Here is a 16,916-nt window from a genome sequence, read left to right as displayed (position 1 = left end):
AATATGTGTAGATCATTCTGGATTCTCTGCTGCGGATTTTTTATTGTCGATTGTCTTGCTCTGTTGCTCCCACTTCAAAATAATTTTTTGCTTTTCTTTTTTCTCCTTTAAAATACCCAGCCATTGAATTAAATGCAAGATAGATGACATAAAACATTGAGCTAGAGATGATCCATTATACCTTAATTTTTTACTGCTAATTTTTGTTAGACACATACAAAGAAGGTAATATGTGTGCAAATATCTTGGCAAACTTAGATCTTTCTTTAAATGATTATGTTTGGTGAAATGCGATGTCTTATAAGCTTAACGACACAATTAGGGTTTCCTAATTCTAGATTCACTTGGCTTGTAAAAGTGTTTTATTTCTTTTATTGTAATTGGTCAAATTTATTCAATTTATATTATTTTTTTCAGGAAAGTTATTCAATTTTCATTATGCTACAATAGTCGTTGCAAAGTAACTAACTAAATATGGAAAATCAAATTCAAATTGTCCAATGAAAAATCTTTATTATAATTATAAAGAAGAAAAGTAAAGAAGTATGAAGGACATGGTAGTAAAAGAACAAAGTAGAATAATTGAAGACGTAGTAAGAAAAGAGAGGTGAATGGGATTGTAGTCCCCACAGCAGAGAAACTCAGCACTGTCTCTTCCTCCGTTCGCATCTCACTTATGTAGAGACCTCCACTCTGCAAGTGTATGTTACTGTATCTCTCTCTCTCTCTCTCTCTAACAGAGTCGGTGGTGACCTTATTCCTCTCTCACTCTCTCTCTATGTCAGTCAGTATTGTTGCCTATATCTACATATACTACTCTTCTTTCCCTTTTATCTTCCTTCTCCCGTGACCCATCTATCTTCTGTCTCCTTCTCATTCATAACTCTTATAATTAACACTCATACATGATACATACTCCTTCATTGGCCACACCAATTTCCTCACAGTACTTTCCTCTCCTTTCTCCTCGGGTAACACCAATTTTGGCCACTTTTCAATACCCTGAACACCTTATATAACAGTATCCCCTGTTTTTAAATCCCTTTTCCCCTCAATTCACACTCTTTGGCTTTTTCCTTCATTTTAAATAACAACAATAATAATATTAAACTAATTAACTTTTGTTCCTTGTTCCTTTTTGGGTTTAGGGTTTTTCCCCCTTGTACTTTTTCTGTTCTTCCAAATTCAATTCACCTACCGCAAAATTCTACATGTTCAATTCTTCTTCTTCTTTTTCCTTTTTTTAAGAATACCAACAACAATAACACCGCCAACAAGAAATATAAATGTCTTCGTGTTTGAGTGGAACAGGAGCAAGATTCGATTTAGACATAGTTAAATCACCACCATGTTCATGGAGTAGAACAACATCATCACAAACATCTTCATCACCTTCATCAACAATCTCAGAATCAAGCAATTCACCACTTATTACAATCTCAACCACTAAACCCAGAACCCCCAGAAAACGACCCAACCAAACCTATAACGAAGCTGCAACACTTCTTTCAACTGCATATCCGAACCTATTCACTACTCCAAACCTAAAAACAAATCCAAATAATAAATTCACCAAATCAGAAAAAACAACAACTCATGAATTCGATTCTTCTGAACTTTTTTTACCTTTCGGAGTATTTGACACGTCATCATCTTTTTTACTTCACGGCCCAATTCATCAGCCCATTAGGCCCAATTTCCCTTCCGAGCCCAAACCGGTGAAACCGTGTCAGAGTCCCGGAGAAATTAGTTCAATGGTCAAATCCCTAGAATTGAACGATGATGATGATGATTTCGACGCCGAATCGATTCTCGATGAAGAAATTGAAGAAGGAATTGATAGTATTATGGGAGGAAGAATTCAAGAAGATGAATCTAATGTCTCTTCTTTCTCTCATCATCATCCATGGATTGGTTTTGGCGGGAAATTCGATTTCCGGTTAGGGTTACAGAGAGCTGGAGTCAGAGCTTTGAGACATGTTGATGAAGGTAATTGGTGGAATTTTCCGGCGGTTGATATGCTTAAAATTTCGCCCAAAATATGCAGTGTCGGCAACAAAACGGCGGCGCCGGTGACTGAAAAGAAGAAGAAAAAGAAAGTGGTTGCGGCGGTGGAGAAACCGAAGGAGGAGTTGTTGAAAGAAATAGTGTTGCCAAAGTCGAAAACCAACAGTTTATTGTTGAAATTGAATTACGACGGCGTTCGGAAAGCTTGGTCTGACCGGGGAACACCGTTCGCCGACGACAGCCCTGTCTCCGATGCTCCCGGAAACGATGTCAATGTATGTTTCTCATCTCACACTAATCAATCAAAATTAATACTTCATTAATTTTTCCCCTTGTTTAAACCTTAAAATAACGAATTAGCTTAGAATAATTTTCCGATGATTTTATTTTCCTATGTTTTTTTTTTCTTTTTTCTTAGGCATTCCCATGCTTAGGACAAATACAATATGCTTCGGCTATATATTCAAAATAATTACACAGTATTAAAATAAATCGACAAATTATGCGGGTTAATAAAAAAATGTCATTTTATATAATTCTTAAAAATATCAAATAAAATTGGAGATTTGATTATTAGATGAGATTTTAATCACGTGGAATATGGGAATAACACTTTTTGAAACTAAAATAGTAAAGTATTTCATGCATGTCATGCTCCATTCTCTTTACTTTTTTTAAAGATAGTAATTTTATTTTAAAGAAAAGGTAGAAACATTCTCTTTGATTTTTATGCCATAAAAAGGTTAAAGTATAAAAACATTTTGTGGTCTCATTTTTAGCTCTTACTCCTTATGAACTAAAATGTTGTCAATGAAACTATATATGTACACATCATTGTGTGTCACTAGTTACTAGGTAGTATACTAGGTAAATTTGAGATTTTAATTTGTAGTCATTTTAAGATTTTGTCTTGAGTCAAAGTTATGGGTGATGTCATTGATATTTTCCCCCTTTGTATTTGTATATGTTATAATAATTTGAGTCACGTTGTAACATTATTTGAAATAAATAATGACATAGACATAGTATAGTCACACATTTATTTAATGTAATAGTACTACATAGTGGTGCATAAGGGTATGGTGTAGTATTAACAAATTTGTATTTTTTGATATTGTGGGAGACAGGCACGGTTGTCACAAATAGATTTGTTGTGGGAGAATGGAGGAGGAAGTGGTGGTGTAAGAGAAGCAAGTGTGTTACGCTACAAAGAAAAACGTCGTACACGTCTCTTTTCGAAGAAGATCAGATATCAAGTGAGGAAAGTCAATGCAGATCGACGGCCAAGAATGAAGGTATGAGTTGAAGACACTTGAAGAAAAATGATTAGAAAAAAAGAGGAAATCTAGTTTATGATATGGTTATGATAATTGGATAATGAGATTTCTTTTCATATTTTTTTTTTTGTTATGGAGAGTGGACCCCTTTGTGGTTGTTGGTCACTTTTTGTCCAACTTTTTGAGGATCTATCTATTTCAAATTTTCAATTCGTTTAGCTACTGCACCAATGTTTAGTCTTTCTTTTTGTTTTTGTTTTTAAACAATAATTATTCATCAACAAGTGCTAACACTTGTTTTGGACTTTTGATCTCTCTCTCTCTATATATATATTGCCCATAATACTAGTCCTTTGTTCCCAAAACAAAATAAAATAAAAATGCTAGTCTGTTGAGATTCTTTTCCGATTAAATTAATTACTATGAAAAACAGTTGATTGTCTAGTACATTCTTAACATGATGATGAAGTTACAATCCATAGTTTTTTTTTCATAGAAAAAAACGATTATGTTAATTTCATTTAGAATATATACCACCTACTTAAAGCAACTCAAGACCTTACCTTTGTCACGATTAAGGTAACACATGTGAAGCACGAACACTTTTTGGATTAGGTGTGTTACACCGACACTTATAATTACATTGAATTGTGTCATTTTCTTAAATTATTATCGGTATCGATGTATCAGTATCCGTGTCGTGTCCGGTATCCGTGTTTGTGTCCGTACTTCATAGATAACACATCTACCTTGTTTGTGATATGGCAGGGGCGATTTGTTAGGAGGCTGAATGGTAGCTCAAATGAACACAAAAGGTGTTTGTAGTAGCAGTAGAGCACATGATTTTTGGGACTTAATTAAAAAATAAAGATACTAATAAATAAAAGAGTTTATCTATATTGATATATTGAGTAAAAAAAAAATCCTCTGCTAGTATTCATCTATACTTTTTAGGTTCTTTTTCAATCCTTTGGTAGAAGATAAGTTTGGAATAGAGGCTGGATGAGATAAGCAATGAAGGAGTCCAAATTAAATTTAAAAAGCGTAATATTCTTCAGACTTTGAATCTCTTTGTGTTATGGCCTCTCGAAGAGGTTCTTCACCTTTATACTTAGTCCCAATGTGGGTGGTATATGCCTTCAAAATTATCATAAGCATAGATAAATGTTGTTGAAGTCGGAGGTATAACACATAATCAACATTAAGTAATGCTTTGTATGAAAAATATTAAAAGAAATGCTAGTATCATTTTTCATATATTATTGTTAACATAATTTTGATTATTTCTTACTAGTATGTCTCATTAAAAAATGGACTAATTTTCAATTACACCATTTCAATATGGTAATGATGATGATGAAAGGCAAAGGGAAATCTAACCTAACCGTCGTCTATAGTTGGGAAACTGCTCTCCACCGTTGCTTTGAATTTTGAGTTGTCAATTACGGCATTAATTTATTCGATCTTGCTATGATTAGGTATTATAATTGTCTAGAATTTCACTTTTTAAAGTGAACATCTGAGAATATCATTCATAGTTCAAACCCATGTCCCTGCATATTATATGTAATGTCTCTACCTCACGGAGATTCGTATCTTTATTTTATATAGCATACCATTTTTAAAAATTTAAATCACCAAATGAAATATTTGTCAAAAAAAAAAAACCAAATGAAATTAAAGAGTTCAATGGCATATATTGACGGTGTAAAATAGTTTTGCACGACCATCTAATAAAAAGCTATCCTTACAAAAAAAAAATCTAATAAGAAGTCATCATTTTGCCGTATGTAAAGTCCGACTATGAAATTGTTCCACCGAAAACTCGAATTCTTGGATTCTCGATTATTAATTCTTCACATGATCGGTAGATCTATTATTCAAGGTAATTAATGGTGATATATATTATAGTAAGCAAGGTCAAACTTGGTACTCTGATTGTTTGAATAGCTTAAGTCTCATTCAAAATTCAACTCCTAGGTTTCACATTTATGCCGTGTTGATCCAAAACATCAAAGATTTATTGCTCGATCTTGGGACTGTGACATTAATTCAATAACTCATGTGCGGATTTTATGGCTAAACTTTGTGCTTCTTCTAATGTTAAGGTCATCGTTCATTCCTCTCCTCCTCCCTGACTTCAGGATCTTCTTTCAACCAACTCTCTTGGTGTCTTTTTCTTAAGAGGTTAAGCGAGCGCTCTCTTTTTTCTTCTTCTTTTCTTTTCTGATTAGCAAGTTCACTAACAAGAAGATCTTCCCCCTCCCTCTTTCATCCACGTTCAATTTCTGATAATCCTTACAACCAATCCCAGGATGCCAAGGAACATGAGTACATGACACCTTGCACAAAACAATCTATGACAAAAAGGACACTCAAATTAATTTTATCTTATTAACAGGAATACTACTTTTTGTAAAGAAAATACAAGATTATTATTTTTTATTCTTGTAAGCGTTCTTTAGTAAAAAAAAAATTAAAAAATTCTTGTAAGCGTTCTATGTTTTTTATGATGATGTAAGTATAATGTTGACATTTAGAATGTGGACAATATGTTATTTCAAATTTAGTATATTTTCTTTGGCTTAAACCTCAAGTTTATGGAAAAAATTAACTTCAATAATTTAGAGTTCGGTTGAGAGGTAAATAAATTTTGCTCATTAATTTTTATTTCAGTTAGGATTCAAATTCAACTATTCATCTTAAAGTAAAATTGATTAACAGCTAAGCTTAATTACTATATTATTTTAAATTTTAGTATTGTGACTCCTTTGTAAATATGAAATGAAATTCATCATTTTCTTCATGGAAGATAAAATCATGCTTAATTAAATATTTTAAGTTGGTTAGATTGGATGGATTAAATTCTAGGCCGTAACATAACATGCATCTAGATAGATTCAAAATATTATATGGGCATATATGTAATTCTACAGAAAGCATGTTAATATATTTCCATAAATTAGCTAAGGCTCATGCAACCATAAACTACCAAAATACCCTTTTTCATCGTTGTTTTCTTTGCTTTTATTGCTGGAAAAATCGACTAAGCAATAAAGAAAGAAATAAAGAAAAAAGGGAGGAAAGAAGAAGAAGAACAATAACAATATTGTTTTTGTTCCTTCTTCTTTCTTCCCAAATTCAATAAACATTGGTGAATGGGAACGTTCCAAACATTTAGAAAGGCCTACGGAGCGCTTAAAGATTCCACCAAGGTTGGCCTAGCCAAGGTCAATAGCGATTACAAGGTTATACTGTGTATATATATATATATATATACCTTATTATTATTTCTCTATCTCTATATTCATCACAATCTTTTTTCTACATTTTTCTTCCTTCTTTCAAATGAATTTTATATGTTTTTGATGTTTTACAATTTTGTTATTATAGGAATTGGACATTGCAATTATTAAAGCTACAAGTCACGTAGAATATCCCCCCAAAGAACGTCATGTTCGAAGTGAGTTTTCAAAGTTTGTTGAATATATATGAAAATGATTGTCTTTTATCATTTTCATCGTATAATAATTCGTTTTGCGGAAACTTTGAATAATTTCTTGATGAAGCAAACATTGGTTAATCAACCTATCATATATGTTTTGTTAATTTTCCATCTCATATTTCTTGCGTTAGAAGAAATTAGAAATGACGACATTACAAATTTTGTTTTACATTTCTCTCTTTTGCTCTTTCTTGCAGAAATATTCTATGCCACATCTGCACACCAACCACGGGCAGATGTAGCATATTGTATCCACACACTTTCGAAGAGACTTTCCAAGACGCGGAATTGGATAGTAAGTTCTTTTCATACTTAGTGCATATGTTTGAATTGATGTGTGTTACGGTGGTGTGCCGCTGTGATTTTGACAAAATCTATTTTTTGAAACTTCAACAAAATCACGGTGAAGAAATTTTTAATGATATCATGTGAAAAATTACCTATAGGACTATATGTAACTGAATAATGAAATTACAGGTTGCCATAAAGACATTGATAGTGATTCATAGGATATTGAGAGAGGGTGATCCTACCTTCAAAGAAGACCTTGTAACCTACTCGCGCAGGGTCCGTTTTCTGCAAATTCCCAATTTCAGAGATGACTCCAGCCCTCTAGGTACATTGATTTCTAGTGATTAAAGAATTATTTGCTGTAATTCTTACACCATATGGTTTAGACCCTTTTGTTATTTGAATTTTCTTACATGTCATGCCTAATCAGATTCCTCTATGCAGCTTGGGATTGTTCTGCATGGGTTCGAAACTATGCACAATTTTTAGAAGAAAGGCTTGAATGTTTTAGAATTCTTAAATATGACATTGATCTCGAGCATTTAACAAAATCATCGCCGAATTCAACAAAGGTCTGTATGTTTTCTTCTATTTCAATCACACATTATATGTTTAATGCAAATTTTTATTACTGTTTTCAGAAAATGAATAACTTTCAACTTTGACAGGCACGTAGCAAAACAGGAATGTTGACCAGTGATGAGCTGTTGGAGCAGCTTCCGGCACTGCAGCAACTTCTTTACCGACTTATTTGCTGTCAGGTAAGGTTCTTAGGAAAAAACTTAGGTTTGGTATATGTGGTGCCATAACTGCATGGAAGAGCGGTTGCATTTTCTTCCCCTTAGATAACATTTATCAATTTAAATCGTATATGTACACTGTCACCGAGTTATAATCATCAGATCATTAAAAACGTTTGACTTTATTCATAACTTTTAAAGTCATTCATTTGATTGGTTGTGATTCGCTGATGTCTGACAATGTAAAACTTTTTATACAACTTTTTTACACCGAGAATGTATAGAAATTAAACTCTAAAATTTATTTAATATGCTTTAATTTACAGCCTGAAGGATCAGCTTTCAGCAATTATCTAATACAGTATGCATTGGCCTTGGTATGAATATTTAGTTTGTACTTTTTCACATAACAGTAGTTTTAATGAGTATTTGTGTCATTTCTCTAACAATACTTTTTCTCTTGTGGAAATATCATTCAGATTCTGAAAGAGAGTTTCAAAATATACTGTGCCCTCAATGATGGAATCATAAAACTTGTGGAAGTGGTAATGTTTAGCTATCTCAGTTTAATTATGTTTAGCTATCACCTCACTTGAATTTCGCTCGGTACTAACTAATGAAAGCTTGCAGTTCTTTGATATGGCAAGATATGACGCGGTAAAGGCTATGCATATTTATAAAAGAGCTGGCCAACAGGTATATAATCTTGCTATACTTAATACACATTCTTGTTGTCCAAATTGAATTATATTTTATGCTTAACAATTGATGATTATTTTTGCTATGTATGCAGGCTGAAAATCTTGCTAATTTCTATGAATACTGCAAAGGCTTAGACCTTGCTAGGAATTTTCAATTTCCAATTCTGAGACAGGTTCTTTGTTGATCATTAATAGTTATATTGCATTTGATATTAAAAATACATGTGACTAAGTTCTTTGCTTCAATAAACAGCCACCACCTACTTTTATTGCCACAATGGAAGAATACATTAAAGAAGCACCTTCATCAGGCAATGCTAAGAGACTGGTAAGAAAAGTAATATATAAACACCTTATAAGCTGTTCATACAAAGTCATATGAATATGCTTGTTTATTCTGCATATCGATTTTATGGCACTACTATAACTTTTTACAAGGTTTTATCATTACATTTTGCTTGCATCTATCATCTATGTTTTGGTTCAAGTTATCGCACATGGTCCACGATGTATATGCTTGTTAATTATTAATAAAGGTCATTTTCAACATCAGGAGAGTAAGAAAATTGATCAATCACCAAAAGAAGAACCAGAACAAAAAGAAACTGAAAAGCCTGAGGTAATTGAGGAGCAAGTTGAAGAAGTCAAGGAGGAAGAACCAGTTGAGAAGGATCAGAGTCATCAGACAGAAGAGGCTGAACTTCCTCCTTTGATATCAACCGACGGTGATGATGATTTGCTGGTATGTTTTGGTTATGAACTTATGTGGTAATGATTTTCATGTTTGTGATATTTGGTTTGGTGGAATATATAATATACATCTCCATCTTTGTAGGGTCTAAACGAAATAAATCCGAAAGCTCAAGAACTAGAGGATAGCAATGCTTTGGCACTGGCAATTGTACCACTTGGTGGTAAGGCCTAGATTAAATCATAGTTGATTTAGAAATATAAACTTTTGTAGTGCATGAACCCTGCATAATTAAGATTGCAATTTGCTTCACATGATACAATGCTTGTTTGTTGTTTGATACTTGATCCAATTCTAAGATATTTGCAATTTTTTTATGTAGGAAACAATTCGAACAATCTTGCTTTGACTGACATAAGTGGAACTACTGGTTGGGAACTTGCACTCGTGACGACACCAAGCAACCACATAAGCCAAGCACCAGATCGAAAAATGGTTTGTGTTACCACTTCATTACTTTCTATCATAATTCATATAGGTTCGCACGCATCAATAACAAAAGAGTTCAGTTTGAAATTAGTTTTTATGTGTACACACACCATACATAATCAAAACATCAAATTACTACTAGTGACTGTTACGAAAAGCTGGTATTTATAATGTTTCATTCAAATCATGCTGAAAGTTTTTTTCTTCATATTATTAAGCTCAATCAGGTTACAGTTAATCCTTTAATCTTATTTTGAATCAGGCTGGTGGATTTGACAAGTTATTGCTAGACAGTTTGTATGAAGATGAAAATGCCAGGAGACAACTTCAACTCCAAAATGCTGGTTATGGATATGGCCGAACAGCTATACATAATCCGTTCGATAATTATCATCAGCAAGATCCATTTGCAGTATCGAACAGCTTAGCGCCTCCATCTAATGTACAAATGGCATTAATGGCTCAACAACAAATGATGTTCCAACAACAGCAACAACAGCAAATGATGTTCCAACAACACAACATGATGATGGTACCTTACCAGCAACAGCATCCACATACTCAGTACCCTCAACAGATGTCAGTGGGTTATTCTAATCCATTTGAAGATCCTTTACCTGTACCTAGCTATTCTTATAATTCACTGCACCATCATCAAGGGAACTACAATATAATGTAGACTTCAGTCTCTTTGTAACTTGGTTCCTCTTCCCATTCTCACCACTTAAAGGATGTATTCTGTGTTATTTGAAGCAGGGTTTAATCTAAGGCTTGCATATGAATGTTACATTTTTATTTGTAATCATCAATCATTCACTTTTCATTTGGCCTGCTTGGTTGCACACTTGCACCTACTCACATCAAATGGTTAAATTAATTTTTATTAAAAAAATCTCAAGAGTAAATGGTCTAATATTAGAAACTGAGTAATAAAGACAGAAATTACACTTCATTAACAATTATTCCAAGCCTAATGATTGATTAACCTTTACTAGATCAACCTGGCAAAGTGAACTCAAGGTCACTGAACTTTGCCTGTAGTTTGGGAGTTCAAACCATTAAAGTGCCTTCTTTATCCAGGGTCAAGGAATGCTTTGGTCAAGATTAATCAAGAATGTTATATAACTGCCAACAAAACTTAACTTTCTTTCTAAAAGTAATCTTGAACTTTGTCATTGTCAAGATTGGACGGCTCATATTTCAACCTAATAATAGTATTAATGGTATAGTAGTAATAGTATTTTAGGATTGCTTTTGCAACCACCGAGCACGTAAAATGCGAACATATATAGGAATGAATCATCATTATTTATTTCATTTCAAATAACACGAATACATGTATTTACATCACCATCCCTCTATAAACATCTGCAAAACTTGAAATTAATGAACTGCAGAAGTAAAGCAGACGACACTTGTATCATTATCACTGCTAAAGAATCGTAATTACAAATTACAAAAAAAATATACATAATATATACACAGGTCAACCAACGTAAGGTTCGTCTCACATCTCAGACAAAAGGTTGCTAATTTTGCGGAGCTCCGTGAGAGCTGACATGGCAGTAACCTGCCCTTTGCCAACCAGAACATTTTTAGACATATTATTATCCAATGAAGCTCCCTGGCCACGCTCGTGTTGGAAAGCAGACTCAATCACCTGTTGCACAAAAACATAGTCCTAAGATAGATTCTTGAAATATTAGTTTAGGATCTACACATCAAATTTTAATCTTCGAATTGTATCTTCAGTTCACTCGCTAATTTTTGTTATTGAATTTTAGTGACAATCAGAAAGAACCTTTACCAGCTTATCAAAAAAAAAAAAAAAACAGAAAGAACCTTTACCTGAATGTGCTCAAGCATGGACTGCCCAATATTCCTCAAAGTTCCCATCACATTCTGGTCTGCAGAATCGCCTTTAAAATTAACAGAACTGCAATGCTCACCAGCTGTAGAAGAGGGTGCTGTGTTACTTTGATTATTGTTAAAATTGTTGGTCGGTTTTACAGGCTCAGAAGCACGACCTCTTTTCTCAGACAATAACTCGCCCTTATTACGGCCAAACTTCCAAAGCCACTGGAATTTATTCAGTTTTATATCCCTAGAAATTGTTGCCAAATTTCCTGTGGAATCATTATTGCGCCCTGGCGCAGGAGATAGGTTATTCTCAGGATGATCAGAGATTGGGAGAGGCGAATCAATGGGACTACTATGTGAAATTTCATTAATTTCATCAACAGATAAATTGGACCCAACACTACTTTTCTGTGAGATATTTTCATTTTCAAGATCTTTGAACTCATTAGGAGGACTAGCTGAGTTAAATGAGTTCTCACTGCTGATGTTTTTACTTAGACATCTATCATCAGCATCGTAATTGTTGCTGTCGTCAGAACCATCATCTTGTTGCCCCACTTCATGACAGCCGAGTTTTTCCGTATCTCCTTCTGACCCGAGTTTCTTGGAAAGATCTTCTAACAAACTGCGGTTAACAGACGCCTTAGATTCCTTTTTACCACTTTTAATCGTTGAGGAAGATGGTTCGGATTCTGTTCTTTTCAAACTTAACTTTACCTTTTCTGTCCATCTCTTTTTCTGAGATGGAACCTGCTTTTCTACTCCATCTTGTTTAAGTTCTTCAGCACTGTGAACAACTCTCCACTTTTCTTCCCAGTAGCTATTATCAGGTAACAAACTGTTAGGAGTTTTTGGTGAACCTGATTCACATGGAATGCTAATAGATCTTGCAACAACTGATTTACCCTTGTTATACTCTATAAGCATAGGTGTCGAGGATGAAATTTCAGAACTTAATGCAAGAGTCTGCAAGGATTTAGCTTTCTCTATTAGTTTTTTAATGTCTGTGTCCTCAGGAAAGCTTAATAATCTCTGGAGACAGGTTGTAGGATTTTCAGTCGCAAGTAGTGAAGATCTTATATGAAGTAACATTGCCACAGCAATAGCTGAGATAAATCGTCCACGAGATGAATGAAAGAGCCTAAAACCAGTGTCTGCATTGTCCTCCACGTGCTTTTCCATTTCACTATTATCTGATAAAAAGATTTCATCCCAGATGATCAAGAGGTTGTCAAGTGAAAATTCCCGTCCAAATAAAACTCTTAACCAGCGGAGAGCAAAGTACTGTGGTTCAACCCCAAGCTCAACAAGATGGCTATATAAAGATGAATCCACATGAGACAACAAATGATACAGTGCAGCAGAAGCTTCAATTACAGGTGGCAAACCAGTATGGGACCCGGCAACAGGAGAATAAGAGAAAAAGTCGGCCATTGCAACTGATCCGCGAGCCCCATTCATTAAAGCTTCAAACATACAGTAAGCATCATGCTCGATGAATTTCTCAGATAAAACAATGCCCAATTCACCTTCAGCCCCATAAGCATCACTTAGCAATACAATCGTCTGTATCTTAGGATCAAGCTCATCAAGACTCTTGATTTTCACTCCTTCTCCATGGGAGTCAATTTCATCATTTAACAAGTCTGGAGATTTTATAAAATCAAAGCTGTAAGAAATATCATTCTCTTGACAGAAGAGACCATCAAATCTGTCTGTGAAGTGATCTTCATGAAGTTTTCGAACTTCCGAATGGTGCTCTACATCATCTTGGAGAACATAAAACAAAGGAGCAAGTAACTCGTGCATTCCTTCAAAGTAAATGAATGAAAGAAGATCAATAATGTTGGTTCAAATAGTTGCATTTGCCTAACAGAAATAGCAAGTTTTATGGAATCAGGAAGCCCAACAAAGACAATTCACAATTCATAATTTACCAAGTAACAGGTTTTCCAACAAGTTTTTTTTTTTTTTGACGATAGGTTTGTTAATAATTTAATGTTCAGTAATTCATGAATCTTCCAATAAAGCAGATGAAGTTTATAACAATTTCATACACAAAGATAATAGAGCAACTGTCAACACCAAAGTAATTATAAACTTGATATCAGTAAAGAATATGATAGAAACAGTAACTAAATGTTGTTTTCGATAGCTTAGAGAGAATGAAATTTGCATTGAGCAACGCATGTGATGTGCCTTCTTTTGATTGGTAAAGTAAAGCTTTCATTCATTTAGATGTGCTATGGCTAGTTATAGAAGGTTGCAAGGAAAATAAGACACTCATCATAAATGAAAAAGTTCACCAAAGTGAATCAATTAAGCATGGTTATTTAAAGAGTTGGAAGGAAAAATAAATACTGTACCAAAGTGAGAAAACGGTAAACATATTATGTGTAACTGTTTCTTGGCTGAGCAATTTACCTTGTCTATAACCACACTCAGGGTGTTTAAGACACCATAATAATAAAATACGCCTTAATATGCCTTGACACCCTTTTGTCTGGAAATAGAAACCATGTTCTGGGTATAAACGTGATAAATCCTGATCCACCATCCTCTCGAGCTCCGCATTTTGAAAAAAGCGACCCCATGTACTGTCTGCGTATAAAGAATATTTTATTGTCACCACAAATGGAGTTCAACGGCTATAAATCTACATAATGGTATTCCAAGTTTTGGTGACAGCACTAAGATATCATATGCAACAATATATACAGTCTTACAAAATCATGGAAGTTGGAACATAGAAATAGGTATATAATCCGGCAACAAATAGAAGGATTAGTGAGGATAAAGCTCTTGTTAAACCTAATTCAGATATCTAATTTTCTCTCGGCTAAGTAATTACGAATTTATGACAGTATATCAGCCGAATCGGGAAATATATATCCACGTGTAATATACAGCAGAAATGGAGTGTAAAGAATCGAGTAAGGTTTACTTGGATTTTGTGAAAGTGGATTGTCCATGACAAGATTGGGTGGTGAACTACTTCCATCCTTTGTAATGTGGGGATCAACCAAGAGCTGCCCTCTTAAACTAGCATACCTGACAAGATGAGAAACATTACTTGTTAAAACGGCAAAACATATCCAAAAATAAAATGCAGTTGGATCATACATGAAAGACATCAAGAAACACCTTGGTCCATTAACTCGTCATCTCTTGAGATGGAAACACTAGTACACTACCCATATAAATTAACGCCAAACACCCCAAATCTATATAATTGACACAAACAGCACTCAATGCCACATGAAGAAACAAATTTCTATTCATTTCTGCCAATAAAACCACAATACCTTGAGACAATAAAACAAAATATAAGTAGTATACATTTTTTTTGGGGTCTAGTAGCTTAGTAGCTAGACTCACATTTTAAATGTGGAGAAGTATCAAGTATGGAATCCCAGATTCGAACCTAGATCACTGCATATCAACGTCCATGCAGCTACCATCTGAGTTGTACTTACGGGACAAAGTAGTATAGACTTTAACCGAATGAATAGAGATCATTCTCGAATGAAAATTATTTATATAAGCAACATGTATTTCCATATGATTGTGCTTATTGAGAGTTGAGAATCATAACCAACTACATAGAAACAAGTTACATACTTACATGTAGAATTGTATATGTTATAAGCTAAAACATGCATCTGAACTTTGCACTATTCTAAGGAATACAATTATCCAAATACGATAAATTAGATTAAAACCCATTACAAAAATGGAAATAATTTACATCATTCAGAATTGGATCAAAACAAAAACACTAATAAGCCATGATTACCAACTGAAATGGCTTTACCTCCTTCGAGAATTAGCGGTGGCACGACGAAGATCATCAATGGAAGTTAAAGAAGAACAAGGTGGCAAAACCCCAAGATTTATACGCCACCGTAAACCTCTAAGATCCTCAAATAACCGACTCTCCGGTACCGGTTCCTGAGAAATGGTGCCGGAGATTAAATAAGGCACCAACGATGTTTCTGACAATGGCGGATCCAATAGAGCCGGTGGCATGATTCTCCGGCAATCCCTCACCGACCCAGATGCTTAAAAACAACGATAATTCAGAAAAACACAAGCTTTGAAGAAAAATTAAAAATTGGTCTGAATGTCTGAAACAGGACAATTGTTAAAAATGAAACGAATAACGTGAATTTGTGTAAAAAATTGAAGATTTAAGGAGGACAAAACATAATTGTTGAAGAAGAAACAGAATTGAATTGTGTTGGAAGAAGAAGGAGGAGAGAGATAAAAAGGGGAATTTGATTTGATGAAGGGAATAGAATGGAATGGTGAAATTACGTGGCAATTAGAAGAACGGAGATTGGGCACAAAAATATAATAATAATGATAAATGATTGGTGGCAATGTCTTTTTCCCTTTGCGTCAAAAAAAAATCGGACCGGATGTCGAACCGTTGTGGTCTCCGGTTTATGGTTCAACCGGTTCAATCGGTTTGAACGTTTTATAACCGTTTGAACCGGATAATAAATAAATAAATAAATAAATATATAATAAAATATAAAATATATATTTCAACATCAAACTCAAATTTCAATAGTAAAAAAAATAAAAATACAAATGTCTATTTCACTAACCCACATTTCAAGAAGACATGGCTCAAGCCCATTACACTAACCCTAGATATAAAAGAAAGTTGCAAACTCACATACATATGCCAAAAGAATGAAAACACAGTGAAAACACAGCCACCACTATCTATCTCTTCTCAAATTCATCTCTTCTTCTTCCTCTCCCTCTTCTCTCTCTAACCATTAACATGAATTAAAAAACAACAACACAAATAAATGGTTTCTTCATCTTCACTTATATCAAAAACTTCTTTCAATTTCATTCAAAAACATCTTCCAATTTCATTTCTTCTTTCACTTCCATGAAATACTTTTGGGATTCTTGAATCTTACGAGAGAGTGAAAAGGGAATTAAAGATTTCAAATCAATAAATCTGAAAAAAGAAAAAAACAATAAATATTGGAATTTTAGTGGAAAATAGAAAATGAAACAAAGAAAGGTCTTTCTTTGAAAGGACAAAGATGATGTTTCAGTGTTTTCACGCTTGTTCAATTTCAGCAAAAAGAAAAATAAAAATGGATTTTTTTAAAAAAAAATTCGTTTTTTTTAAGGGAGTTAAAAACCGGCCGGTTTTTTTGGGTCCCGGTTCACCGGTTTTGCCGGTTCATACCGGTTCCCACCAGTTTTTTACCGGTTCTACTGACTAGCAGTTCTGACTAGTCATCCGGACCGCTGAGGTGCCCGGTTCACGGGCGAACCGGTCGGACCGGCCGGTCCAGTCCGGTTTTAAAAACATTGCTTTTTCCA

The 16,916-nt window shown here is 34.1% G+C and overlaps 3 protein-coding genes across 3 annotated transcripts; 2 read left to right on the top strand and 1 right to left on the bottom strand.

Annotated features, from left to right (window-relative positions):
• Positions 1-648: 648 nt before the first annotated feature.
• LOC123908629 (protein CHLOROPLAST IMPORT APPARATUS 2-like) lies at positions 649-4,187 on the top strand. The gene is made up of 3 exons (XM_045959323.1): positions 649-2,282; positions 3,135-3,302; positions 4,053-4,187. Exons 1-3 carry the CDS (start codon positions 1,287-1,289, stop codon positions 4,107-4,109), a joined length of 1,221 nt encoding a protein of 406 aa, XP_045815279.1. The 5' UTR covers positions 649-1,286; the 3' UTR covers positions 4,110-4,187.
• A 2,255-nt stretch (positions 4,188-6,442) lies between these two features.
• On the top strand, positions 6,443-10,447 carry LOC123907847 (putative clathrin assembly protein At5g57200). Its single transcript, XM_045958243.1, has 15 exons — positions 6,443-6,532; positions 6,678-6,747; positions 6,987-7,084; positions 7,267-7,405; positions 7,525-7,652; positions 7,749-7,841; positions 8,147-8,197; positions 8,300-8,365; positions 8,451-8,516; positions 8,614-8,694; positions 8,775-8,849; positions 9,075-9,263; positions 9,357-9,435; positions 9,595-9,707; positions 9,964-10,447. The coding sequence occupies exons 1-15, from the start codon at positions 6,443-6,445 to the stop codon at positions 10,378-10,380; spliced, it is 1,755 nt and encodes a 584-aa protein (XP_045814199.1). The 3' UTR covers positions 10,381-10,447.
• A 543-nt stretch (positions 10,448-10,990) lies between these two features.
• On the bottom strand, positions 10,991-15,894 carry LOC123908198 (TBC1 domain family member 5-like). Its single transcript, XM_045958755.1, has 5 exons — positions 15,376-15,894; positions 14,506-14,612; positions 13,986-14,162; positions 11,550-13,372; positions 10,991-11,361 (listed from the first exon to the last, which is right to left on the bottom strand). Exons 1-5 carry the CDS (start codon positions 15,588-15,590, stop codon positions 11,209-11,211), a joined length of 2,475 nt encoding a protein of 824 aa, XP_045814711.1. The 5' UTR covers positions 15,591-15,894; the 3' UTR covers positions 10,991-11,208.
• Between the last annotated feature and the right edge of the window lie 1,022 nt (positions 15,895-16,916).

The sequence above is a fragment of the Trifolium pratense genome, linkage group LG2 (genome assembly GCF_020283565.1).
Source record: "Trifolium pratense cultivar HEN17-A07 linkage group LG2, ARS_RC_1.1, whole genome shotgun sequence".
Lineage (NCBI taxonomy): Eukaryota > Viridiplantae > Streptophyta > Magnoliopsida > Fabales > Fabaceae > Trifolium > Trifolium pratense.
The sequence above is the reverse complement of the archived record's forward strand: the minus strand, read 5'-3'. Positions and strand labels throughout refer to the sequence as shown.

Bases quoted from the DNA above. Each gene is read 5' to 3' on its own strand.
- LOC123908629 (XM_045959323.1), top strand. From the start codon at position 1,287: ATGTCTTCGTGTTTGAGTGGAACAGGAGCAAGATTCGATTTAGACATA. The intron at 2,283-3,134 runs GTATGTTTCTCA...TGTGGGAGACAG, and splicing joins CTCCCGGAAACGATGTCAAT to GCACGGTTGTCACAAATAGA. The intron at 3,303-4,052 runs GTATGAGTTGAA...GTGATATGGCAG, and splicing joins ATCGACGGCCAAGAATGAAG to GGGCGATTTGTTAGGAGGCT.
- LOC123907847 (XM_045958243.1), top strand. From the start codon at position 6,443: ATGGGAACGTTCCAAACATTTAGAAAGGCCTACGGAGCGCTTAAAGAT. The intron at 6,748-6,986 runs GTGAGTTTTCAA...TCTTTCTTGCAG, and splicing joins CAAAGAACGTCATGTTCGAA to AAATATTCTATGCCACATCT. The intron at 8,850-9,074 runs GTAAGAAAAGTA...TTTCAACATCAG, and splicing joins CAGGCAATGCTAAGAGACTG to GAGAGTAAGAAAATTGATCA.
- LOC123908198 (XM_045958755.1), bottom strand. From the start codon at position 15,590: ATGCCACCGGCTCTATTGGATCCGCCATTGTCAGAAACATCGTTGGTG. The intron at 14,613-15,375 runs GTAAAGCCATTT...TCATCTTGTCAG, and splicing joins ACCGCTAATTCTCGAAGGAG to GTATGCTAGTTTAAGAGGGC. The intron at 13,373-13,985 runs GTAAATTGCTCA...TTTACTTTGAAG, and splicing joins TGAGTGTGGTTATAGACAAG to GAATGCACGAGTTACTTGCT.